Source organism: Mus pahari, chromosome 2 (assembly GCF_900095145.1).
Source record: "Mus pahari chromosome 2, PAHARI_EIJ_v1.1, whole genome shotgun sequence".
Taxonomy (NCBI): Eukaryota; Metazoa; Chordata; class Mammalia; order Rodentia; family Muridae; genus Mus; species Mus pahari.
Window position 1 is genome coordinate 88,572,392 of NC_034591.1, and position 13,024 is coordinate 88,585,415.

The 13,024-nt window shown below is 39.2% G+C and overlaps 1 gene segment (V, D, J or C); it reads left to right on the forward strand.

Moving 5' to 3' along the window:
• The first annotated feature begins 7,618 nt into the window (after positions 1–7,618).
• LOC110316708 overlaps positions 7,619–13,024 on the forward strand; it is a 69,894-nt gene continuing 64,488 nt past the window's right edge. Inside the window, 1 exon segment of the V gene segment in view lies at positions 7,619–7,667. Within this exon segment, the coding sequence occupies positions 7,619–7,667 (49 nt within the window).

A 13,024-nucleotide genomic window follows, 5' to 3' on the forward strand; every position in this document is an offset into this window, starting at 1 on the left:
TTTGAGTTAGGATCTTTTTGCATTTTGCATTTTCTTTGATTGTTGTGCCCATGTTCTCTATGGAATCTTCTGCAGCTGAGATTCTCTCTTCTGTCTCCTGTATTCTATTGCTGATGCTCACATCTATGGTTCCTGATTTCTTTCCTGGGTTTTCTATCACCAGAGTTGTCACATTTGGGGTTTTCTTTATTGCTTATATTTCTCTTTTTAGGTCTTGGATGGTTTTGTTCAATTCCATCACCTGTTTGTTTGTGTTCTCCTGTTTTTCTTTAAGGACTTGAACCTCTTTAGCAGCATTCTCCTGCATTTCTTTAAATGAGTTATTAATGCCCTTCTTAAAGTCCTCTACCAGCATCATGAGGTATGCTTTCAAATCCGATACTTGCTTTTCGGGTGTGTTGGCATATCCAGGACTGACTGAGGTGGGAGTGCTAGGTTCTGATGAAGGTGAGTGATCTTGGTTTCTGTTAGTAAGATTCCTACATTTGCCTTTTGCTGTCTGGTGATCTCTGGAGTTAGTTGTTAGAGTTGTCTCAGGTTGGAGCTTGTTCCTCCTGTGATTNTGTTAGCCTCTGTCAGCAGTCCTGGGAGTCCAGCTCTCTCCTGAATTTCAGTAGTCAGATTAGTCTCTACAAGCAAGCTCTCCTCTAGCAAGGAAGGTGCAGAGGCCTGGCATTCAGATCTGCCTCCTGGCTGAAGATGTAGGCCCAAAACAGGGCCTGTCCCAGAAGATGTGTCACCTCTGCAGTTTACACACTCACCTGCACAGACTAGCCACGGAGGGATCCTATGACTCTCTCACCTGCTCTGGCAGACAGAGCCCTCACAGGTGGTCACCTTTCCTCTGGTAGGGAAGGTGCCCAAATGTCTGGAGCCAGAAACAGGGTCTGTCCCAGAAGCTAGGTTGCTTCTGTCTGTCCCAAAGCTATGTAGCTTCTGCAGTCCACATTCTCACCAGTGCAGACTGGTGCCTAGGTGAACTGGAGCAAAGATGGCTCCCTTACCAGCTCAGGCAGTGAGAACCCTCCCGGACAGACACCTCTCCTCTGGCAGGAAAGGTGCCGGATGTCTGGAGCCAGAAATGGAGTCTGTCCCATCAGCTCTGTTGCTTCTTCAGTCTGCCCTCTCCCTGTCAACACACTGGAGTAAATATGGTGGCTCTCTTACCAACTCAGGCAGTGAGAACCCTCCCGGGTGGACTCCTCTTCTCTGGTGGGCTTACTTACTCCTTTATAAGGAATGGGCATATTTTTACTCTTGATTCTAACTTTATTGTATATTTCTGGCAAAACAACTGAAACCATCTCTTAAAACTTACTGCCTAAAATTATTTGAATCAAATCAGGAATTCTATAAAATCATTAATTCACCTAAATACCATTAATTCATGATTAGTTCATCTTCATGTTAATCTGTAAGAAATTTGTCCAATAGGGTGGACTGATGCCCAGGAATCACTGGACTATGTAATAGAGATAGATGACACATATCAATAGCAAGAAGCTATCCCAGGATAGTCTCCATAGGACTTGCCTCTCAGAGCTTACCCATTGTAAACCATGAAAAATAAACCCCACAAATCCAAACAAAACAAAACAAAACAAAAAACAAACAAACAAAAAAACCCACCAGTTGGCTATCTCCAGGGAAGTCATGGACTAACATTAGCCTTTCCTAAATGTATCCTGACACTTTTCTCTCTCATATATTTTTCTACAGTATCCTTTACATGTGTAGACACATTCTCATCTGCTTTCTTTCATTAATAATTTCAATATTACTATCTTTTAGGAAGTGGGGGATATGTAAGGTCTAACTATATATTTTGAGTTCAATTGGAAATAAATATCTAGTGCCCACTAACCCTGAACTTGCAACCCACCTGCCTCTTCCCCCTGATGACTGTATTACATAACACATGCACAGCTCCATTTCATTTTTTAATCTTTTAACATTGCATATGGATAAACACTAGAGGCACAAGAATGTGCAGCAAAGTTTACTTCCAAGAGACCCTCTAGTTCTACATGAACCCTCTTTGGTCTTCTATATCTGCCCCATACAAAATGAGAACACTCACCTGGAACCCTCGGGACACAGGATCCAAGGAGCAGCCAGGAACAGTATCCTCCATGTCTTTTTCTGCGCCTGAGGCTGGCTCTGTGCCATAGATCTCAATACTCAAACACTGCCAGGAGAAAGCTGCTGACACACCTATGAGCACAGGTAAGACCTCCAATTGTGCTTAAATTCCTGGCCCAAGAGAGACCTGCCCAACACAGGAACCAAGGAGCAGCCTGGAACAGGACCCTTCTGCTTTCCATCTGTACCCAGAGCTGACATTGTGCCAGAGCTCTTCATACCCAGAGAGAACTGGTCACCAAGGAGTGCTAACATACAGGCTTGCAGGAAAAACAAGCCGCAGTCAGAGACAGCAAGACCAGCTAACACCAGAGATAACCAGATGGCGATAAGCAAGGGCAAGAACATAAACAACAGAAACCAAGGGTACTTGAGGTCATGAGAACCCAGTTCTCCCACCAGAACAACCCCTGAATACCCCAAGACTCTGATTTAAAATCACAACTAATGATTATGGGATTTCAGAAGGACATAAACAAGTCCCTTAAAGAAATACAGACGAACACAGGTAAACAGCTAGACGCCTTTAAAGAGAAAAAACAAAAATCCCTTAAAGAATTACAGGAAAACACAACCAAACAGGTGAAGGAATTAAACAAAACCATCCAGATTCCAAAAATGGAAATAGAAACAATAAAGAAGTCACAAATGGAGGCAACACTGGAGATAGATAGATAGATAGATAGATAGATAGATAGATAGATAGATAGATAGATAGATACAAAAGGTACAAGAGAATCTCAGGTACAGAAGACACCATAGAAAACATTGACACAAGGGACATAGAAAACATAAAATGCAAAAATATCCTAGCCCAAAACATCCAGAAAATCCAGGGCACAATAAGAAGACCAAACCTAAGTATAATAGGTATAGAACAGAGTAAAGATTCCCAAAGTAAAGGGCCAGTAAACATCTTCAACAAAATTATAGAAGAAAACTTCCCTAACCTAAAGAAATAAATGCCCATAAACATATATTAGAAGAAAAAAACCTCAAAACTTCAAATAGATTTGATTAGAAAAGAAGTTCCTCTCATCACAGAATAATAAAACCAAATGCACTAAGCAAAGAAAGAATACTAAAAGTACTAAGGGGAAAATATCAAGTAAGATAAGACCTATCAGATTTACACCAGACACTATAAAACCTGAAAGATCCAGGGCAGATGTCATACAAAACCTAGGAGAACACCAATGCCAGGTCAGGCTACTGTAACAGGCAAAACACTCCATTACCATAGGTAGAGAAAAAATATTCTGTGACAAAATTAATTTAAACAATATCTTTCCATAAATCCAGTCCTACAAAGAATAACAGACAGAACTCCAGCATGAGGAGGGAAATTATACCATAGAAAAGGCAAAAATCTTTCAACAAACCCAAAAGAGGACAGCCACAAAAACATAATTTCACCTCCAAAAACAAAAACAACAGGAAACAACAATCACTATTCCTTAATATCTCTTAGCATCAATGGACTTAACTCACTAATAAAAAGACATACACTAAATGACTGAAAAAATAAACAGGACCCAGCATTTTTCTGCATAGAAGTTTCAAACCTCAGTAACAAAGACAGACACTACCTCAGAATGAAAGGCTGGAAAACAGTTTTTTAGCAAATGAATAGAAGAGAAAGTGGGCAAAAGCCTCAAACACATGGCCATAGGGAAAAGTTTCCTGAACAGAACATCAATAGCTTATGCTCTAAAATCAAGAATTGAAAAATGGGACCTTATAAAATTTCAAAGCTTCTGTAAGGCAAAAGACACTGTCAATAGGACAAAACAACAACCAACAGATTGGGAAAAGATCTTTACCAATCCAATATAAACAAAGAACTCAGGAAGATAGACTCCAGAGAACCAAATAATCCTATTTAAAAAGGGGTACAGAGCTAAACAAAGAATTCTCAACTAAGGAATACCAAATGGTTCAGAAGCACCTAAGAAAATGTTCAAAATCCTTAATCATCAGGGAAATGCAAATCAAAACAACCCTGAGATTCTACCTCACACCAGTCAGAATGGCTAAGATCAAAAACACAGGTGACAGCAGATGTTGGTGAGGATGAAGAGAAAGAAAAACACTCCTCCATTGTTGGTAGGATTGCAAGCTGGTACAACTCTGGAAATCAGTTTGGAGGCTCCTCATAAAATTGGACATAGTACTAACCACCAATTGAACCAGCACCATTTGTTCAAAATGCTGTCTTTTTTCCACTGGATAATTTTAGCTCCTTTTTTGGCCCCATAAGCATAATATCATACCATCTGCAAATAGTGATATTTTTACTTCTTCCTTTCCAAATTGCATCCCTTTGACCTCCTTTTGTTGTCTAATTGATCTGGCTAGGATTTCAAGTATTATATTGAATAAGTAGGGAGAGAATGGGCAGCCTTGTCGAGTCCCTGATTGTAGTGCGATTTCGTCAAGTTTTTCTCCATTTAGTTTGATGTTGGCTACTGGTTTGCTATACGTTGCTTTTAATATTTTTAGGTATGGGCCTTGAATTCCTGATCTTTCCAAGACTTTTTCATGAAGGGGTGTGAAATTTTATCACATGATTTCTCAACATCTAATGAAATGATCATGTGATATCAGAGTAATTGTGGCTTCTTAGAACAAATTGGGTAGTATTCCTTCTGTCTCCATTTTGTGGAATAGTTTGAATAGTATTGGTATTAGGACTTCTTTGAAGGTCTGACAGAACTATGCACTAAAACCATCTGGTCATTGGCTTTTTTTGGTTCAGAGACTATTAATGACGGCTTCAACTTCTTTAGGAAATAAGGGACTGATTAGATCATTTATCTGATCCTGATTTAAGTTTAGCACCTGTTATCTGTCTAGTAAGTTGTTCACTTCATCCATATTTTCCACTCGTGTTGAGTATAGGTTTTTATACTAGAATGTGATGATATTTTGGATTTCCTCCGTTTCTCTTGTTATGCTTCCCTCTTCATTTCTGATTTTGTTGATTTGAATACTGTCTCTGTGCCCTCTGGTTAGTCTGGCTAAAGATTTATCTATTTTTGTTGATTTTTCTCAAAGAACCACCTCCTGGTTTGGTTGATTCTTTGTATAGTTCTTTTTGTTTCTACTTGGTTGATTTCAGCCCTGAGTTTGATTATTACTGCTGTCTACTCCTCTTGTGTATATTCACTTCATTTTTTTCTAGAGCTTTCAGATTTTCTGTCAATCTGCTAGTGTATGCTCTCTCCAGTTTCATTTTGGACACAATTAGAGATATGGGTTTTCCTGTTAGCACTGCTTTCATTGTGTCCCATAATTTTGGGTATGTTGTGGCTTCCTTTTCAGTATAATCTTTAAAAACCTTTAATCTCTTTCTTCATTCCTGCTTTGAACAACCTAACATTGAGTAGACTGTTGCTCGGCTTCCATATGTATGTGGGCTTTCTATTGTTCTTGTTGTTATTGAAGACCAGCTTATTCCATGGTGTTCTGATGCATGGGATTATTTAATTTTTCTTGTATATGTTGAGTCCTGTTTGTAACAGATTATATGGTCAATTTTAGAAAAGGTACCATGAGGTGCTGAGAAGAAGGCATATCCTTTTGTTTAAGGATGAAATGTTCTATAGATATCTGTTAAATCCATTTGTTTCATAACTTCTATTAGTTTCACTGTATCTATGTTTACTTTCTGTTTCCATGATCTGTCCATTGCTGAAAATGGGGTGTTAAGTTTCCCACTATTATTGTGTAGTGTGCAACACTTGCTTTGAGCTTTAGTAAAGTTTCTTTTATGAACGTAAGTGCCCTTGCAATCAGAGCATAGAAGTTCATAATTGAGAGTTCATTGTGGTAGATTTTTCCTTTAATGAGTTTGAAGCATGCTTCCTTATCTTTTTTGATAACTTTAGGTAGAATGTCAATTTTATTCAATATTAGAATGGTTACTCTAGCTTATATTCTGGAACCATTTTCCTAGAAAATTGTTTTGCTGGCTTTTACTCTGAGGTAGTGTCCGTCTTTGTCACTGAGGTGGGTTTCCTGTATGCAGCAAAATACTGGGTCCTGTTTCATATACAGTATGTTAGTCTAAGTATTTTGTTGGGGAATTGGAAATGAGTCCATTGATATTAAGAAATATTAAGTAATAGTGATTGTTGCTCTTACAACTCTTACAACTTTATTTTGTTACTTAATTAAAATACTACTGTGTCACATCACACCTTAAAATCTTGCTAGGAAATCCATCCTTCTGACTAGTTAAACCTAGAAAGGAAGCAGCAATCTGAGGATATGAAGAAACATTAACTTCTTTATCTATCTATCTGTTCATCTATCTGTCTATCTTACAAATTCTCAGGGAAAGAATAGCAAGTTTTATTCGTTAGCTTTTTATCACCATGACAAAACACAAGATATCAATCTTTTAATAATCTTGGATGTTTTCAAAACTCAAGTATCTGGACACTACTTCTTTACATGCTTCTTTTCTTCATTTATCAACTCCTACATTTCCTGCAGTATTATTTCTGTTCAGTAAAAAGCATTCCACTCACTGGTAGACTTGAAGAAAATGGGCTGACAGGGTGGCTCTGTGGGCAAAGTGCTTGTCACATAGGTGTGAGGACCTGGCTCACATCCCAAGTACCCACAAAAAGTCAGATGTAGCACCAGCATTGACTGTAATTGGAGTGATATTGTGGCAAGATGAGAGATGAAAGGAAACAAGAAAATCCCCACAAGAGTCTGGCCTAAGAAGCATTTCATGTGTAGAGTTGAACAACAAATCTTGTCTCAGATCTACACTCAAACTTGTCTTCTGATCTCAACCAGCATATCATGGCCAGAGAAGTTGCCTTCAACTATATACATGAACAAATATACAAACATAAAAAGATACATCATACACATGATTCTAAAACATGGATCTAAAAAAAATAAGGTAGCATGCCAAGAATTATGCTACTTTTCTTCATTGAATCACTATTCTCTATTCCCTCTCAGATAATGCTTTCTCTTGGGTGTGTAAAAATTTGAGGGATAAAGTTGTTCTTGAAATAACTTAGATTCTCTACATTATGCAGCCACAATGCACTACCCAGGCTCACACCTCAAAAAGGCTAGAGTGTAAATATTTAGTAGAGTAGACTACAAGAAAAAGCTGGGTGACATGGTGCAAACTTTAATGCCCACACTCAGGAGGCAGATACAGGAGATCTGGTCTACAGTGTGAGCTACTGGACAACCGAGAATAGATGAAGAAATTGTGTCTCAAAAAAACTGTATTTAGAAGGGTCCTTTAAGACACATGTGATGCTCTACTAAGTTTTCTGCTAACACCAACTCCCTGTGGGTGAAACAGGAGCAGGTGCCCTTTGACCAGCAGTACACACCCTGCTGAGCTGATTTGCATATGGAATCATTATACAACAGTCCAGGCTTCTTTAAGGGCAGCTGCCAGGACCCTAAGAAGCATCCTCTCTTCCAGCTCACAGAGATGGAGACAGACACACTCCTGCTATGGGGGCTGCTGCTCTGGGTTCCAGGTGAGGGTACAGAGATGTGTTGGGGGCAATCTCTGTGACCATCATGATGCTCCATGCCTCTCAGTTCTTGATCATTATAATTAGGGCATTTGTCATTGGTTTTAAGTTTCCCCAGTCCCCTGAATTTTCTAGTTTCTCAGAGTGATGTCCAAAATTATTCTTAAAAAATTTAAATTAAAGGGTCCTCTGCTGGGAAGGCTTTTATAAATATATAACAATAATCTTTGTGTTTATCATTCCAGGTTCCACTGGTGACATTGTGCTGACACAGTCTCCTGCTTCCTTAGCTTTATCTCTGGGGCAGAGGGCCACCATCTCATGTAGGGCCAGCAAAAGTGTCAGTACATCTAGCTATAGTTATATGCACTGGTACCAACAGAAACCAGGACAACCACCCAAACTCCTCATCTATCTTGCATCCAACCTACGATCTGGGGTCCCTGCCAGGTTCAGTGGCAGTGGGTCTGGGACAGACTTCACCCTCACCATAGATCCTGTGGAGGCTGATGATGTTGCAGACTATTACTGTCAGCACAGTAAGGAGGTTCCTCCCACAGTGCTCCAGGGCTGAACAAAAACCTCCTGGGGTTGGAGCTCCCTGAGGCTCAGTCTCTCAGTTCTCTCTTACTCTCTGACATCTCAGCACAGAGCTCTAGGCTTGTTTGTAGAAACATCTCAAATAATGATACAAGTCTTTTGAACAGATATGTATATGTGTCCCATCCTTTATGCTTTCTTTTTTATTAGATATTTTCTTTATTTACATTTCAAATGCTATCCCAAAAGTTCCCTATACCCTCCCCCCCTCCCCTGGTCCCCTATACACCCACTCCCACTTCTTGGCCCTGGCATTCCCCTGTGCTGGGTCATATAAAGTTTGCAAGACCAAGGGGCCTCTCTTCCCAATGATGGCTGACTAGACCATCTTCTGCTACATATGAAGCTCAAGACATGAGCTCAGGGGGTACTGGTTAGTTCATATTGTTGTTCCACCTATAGGGTTGCAGCCCCCTTCAGCTCCTTGGGTACTTTCTCTAGATCCTCCACTGTGGGCCCTGTGTTCCGTCCAATAGCTGACTGTGAGCATCCACTTCTGTGTTTGCCAGGCACTGGCATAGCCTCACAAGAGGCAGCTATTTCTTTTTTCTATTATTATTAGATATTTTCTTTATTTACATTTCAAATGATATCCTCAAAGCTCCCTATACCCTCACCCTGCCTCTGCTCCCCTATCTACCCACTCCCACTTCTTGGCCCTGGTATTCCCCTGTGCTGGGTCATATAAAGTTTGCAAGACCAAGGGAGGCCGCTATTTCTAATTAAATTATTTCCCAACAAAATAATGATTGTTTTAAATGTTTTTGTCATTTAAAATTTTATTAACACATATTTATCTTTGGATAATTTTCCTTCTCCCCTTTCTCCCTGACCATATCACTGTCTATTGACAATATCCTCAACATCCTCCATTGACTTTCCAGTAAATCACTGAGGATTTACTGTCTCTTATTTATAATTCTGCAGATAGACTGACATTTCAGTCTTTTATAATGGATCTCTGGAGAATGCACAATGAGAAAGAAAAGACTAAGTTGACATCCTGCCAGTGACCTCACAATCATGCAGGCCTAAGGATTTCTAAATAGCCCTGCAGATATCTGCTACATTTGATGACAGTCAAGAAATTAAAAGGAAGAGTGCCTTTGAAAGCAAAGGAGCTGCCATGACCCATGCACTATGAAAGAGGGAACACTCAAGGCTAGACTGTCTTTGGAAGCAGAATTCTCTGCATCTTGACCCCTCCCCACAAGTGATCCAACAGCACTGTTAAGTTCTTAAGCTGTGAGCTCTTGGTGCTCAGACACCATGATCATCCAGGAGCTTCGTGTGATTCTGAGAACTGAAGGGAAGGAGATAAACCTCCTTCTATATTCTGAAATGAGGTATTTAATTCTTTTTTATAATCTGGTTCTCATCTCCTCTATTAATACACCATGAGAGTCATCAGAGAAAAAATTTTACTTTCATACATCTCCCAACCTCTGTTCTTCATCGGTGAAACATTTACTCTTCTATCATAAGTGCTTAATGAAACCAAGAAGCTGAGTGAGAATGGCTAAGATTAAAAATTCAGGTGACAGCAGATGCTAGTGAGGTTGTGGAGAAATAGGAACACTCCTCCATTGCTGGTGGGATTGAAAGCTTCTACAACCATTCTGGAAATCAGTATTGGTGAGTGAACCTTTCATGTTAGAGAAGCTGGTAACATCTGTACTTGTACAGTCCCTAAGTGTAAAGATAAATAGTAAAGTTATTAATATTTACAAAGAAACCTTTTTATTTTTAATAATGAAATCTTAATTAATTTATCTAATCATCAAAATGTATAAACTCATGGAAAATATGTTTACTTTCCACTCTAGTCAACATTTCTAATCAATTGTAAGACAGAATAAGCTGAAGTAACTGAGTTAATCAGTTAATCTTTGCATCTCTCCATCATGAGTGCTACTTATTATAGGAGATGCAGACATTTTTTCCACCCTTACTTACCATTGGTCTGTGTTATGTACAGAAGTCAGATTCATCCTATACTTTCACAGTTTAAAAAGCAGATCGACTCTGAGTACATGTAAACTTTAGAATTATTTGCAGAATATTCTTTTAGCATATATGTGAATTAGAATTCTTTCAAACTTTAACTCAACACAAAGTTCCAGGCTGAACTTTGGTTTGTATGTGTGTAGAAAAATGGCATTTTCAAGAGATTTTAATATTTCTACTGTATTTTTCCTCAGGTGACCATATATAAAGTATTGGAAAGAAGACATGACGCCTACAATGTGTGGTGCAATGATGTGGTGTCTTAGGGTTTCTATTCCTGCACAAGCATCATGACCAAGAAGCAACTTGGAGAGGAAAGGGTTTATTCAGCATATATTTCCATATTGCTGTTCATCACTGAAAGAAGTCAGGACTGGAACTCAAGCAGGTCAGNNAGCAGGAGCTGATGCAGAGGCCATGGAGGGATGTTCTTTACTGGCTTGCTTCCCCTGCCTTGCTCAGCCTGCTCTCTTATAGANCCCAAGACTACCAGCCCAGAGATGGCACCACCCACAAGGGGACCTCCCCCTTGATCACTAATTGAGAAAATGCCTTACAGCTGGATCTCGTTGAGGCATTTCCCCAACTGAATCTCCTTTCTCTATGATAACTCCAGCTGTGTCAAGTTGACACAAAACTAGCCAGTACATGTGGTATGAGAATAAATAAAGATCACAAGGCAGTTAAAACTCAGAAAGAAAGCATTTAACCTGGAGGAAGTGTTAACATGGAGGAAGTATTCTAGTTCTCAAAGCAAACATGTCACATCCTGTGTGAACACTCTAAGAGAGGCTTTTCCATCTCCATCAATAGGGAATGTATTCCCAGAGAAGAGTACATTGATCAGATTTTTATGATTACATCTTTATGATTTTCACTCATACACTTCGTATTAGCTTTGACTATACTATGGAATTTTTGTAACTTTGTTAAATACTAAACAAACAAATAATATTGAAGTGATTTCTCCCCCCCCCCAAAAAGCTGGGAAGGCAATCTTAGGATGAAAGGGAAGAGAGAAAAATATAATAACAAAGCAACATTTCCTACATATTTTTTCATCCATTTATTTGCAGTTGGGCGGCTCATAAGTTTCATGTAGGGTTTGCATTAAGGGTTAAGTTTCACCCTGTGTCTCTTTAGCCCAAAATAATTCCCTCTCTGAAATTCCATTTGTGGGCCAGGATGTTTTGAGTAAGTCAGAAACCAAACCTTGCAACTACATGGAAAATGTGTCTTTGAAAAATGGTTTAATTGTATTCTCCCTACACCTTTCTCAGCTGAGGGCCAGGAAGAAAAGACTTGGTAAGTCTCTGCACCATACGTAATACATGGCTGAGTAGAATTTTTATTTGTTTTGTTGGTGGTGGCTTTGAAATATTCTGTGTAGTATGTTCTACTTGTTCAATAAAAAATTCAAAAGTATTTCTGAAACCTTAAAAACTGTTAAGCAGTAAGATAAACATATGGGTTGCATAACCATTGTGATGCCTGTCTTACAGCGCTTACTGCATAATCACTGTGTGCCTGTCCCTTACAGCACTGATTTGGCTTTTCTCACTGTTCTGCCTTGTTTTTAAAGTCAAACCTCAGCAAAACTTCACTTGGTTCCCCAGTTTTAAGATTTACTGAATCACTTAAATGAAAAAGCCTGTTTAGTCTATATAGTTTAGCTCTCTAGAAAACTAGTTTGAGCCTTTAAATGAAAAAGCCTGTTTAGTCTATATATTTTGGCTCTCTAGGAAACTAGTTTGAGCCTTAAGTGAGCTGATAATGTACAGGTAACTGTGGACAGTCTGCTGGTGAACCGTCTTAATGAAGCTCTTGGCCAGGGTGCAGCACTTAACCTACTATGCACTGGGTTCTGGGATCAGAACCCACATAATAAAATAAAAACAACTGAATAAGATAAGGCTTTGGTTTGACTTTAAATTGAAACTTTTGAAATTATGATTGAGACATTTTGTTCACAAAAAAATACAAAGGGTTTTGTTAATAATAATAATAACAGTAGTAGTAATGTACACTTGACTTCTTACATCTGCTAGTCTGCTTTGAATACAAATTTCCAATGATGATAGCTCACCATTCCTCAAAACACCTTGAGATCCTTTGCCTTTCATGCAAGTCCAGCTCCAGTACTACAGAATCTCTCAGTATTTGAGAGTAGTAAAACTTCAGAGTCAGACAGATCTCATCTCATTATTTTAATTCTACACATACTGCAACCTCAAAATACCCCTTGACTGTTGCGGGAAATATTTAAAAAAAAAAAAAAGAAAGAAACTGCCAACTCTCAGTGGGGCCAGGCCATGCTGTGACATTCCTGCCACTGCCAACAACTCTCCAGGGCTAGCCCCTGCACCAGGAGATCTCAAGATGTCTTGAGGAATGATGAGCTACCATCCTTGGAAATTTGTATGAAGCAGGCTCATACAGCAAGGGATAAATGGAAGGTCATTTACTTAGGTCATCAAGCTTGATTCCAAGAGCTCTCCCAATTGCTGGACTCCACCACTACCATCCCTACTCAGCCCCATCTTCAGTCCCCCAGCTGACAGCAGAGTGCTGCATGTTACACGTGGACTTTTTATTTTGAGTTTCTGGTGCTTCTCTCAGCCTATACACTAAATGCACCAAGTGGTAAGAATGTGACATAACATACAGAGAATTGACCTAACCTTTCAAATACTATATTGCAAGTCATAATGGCTAAGATCAAAAATTCAGGTGACAGCAGATGCTGGTGAGGA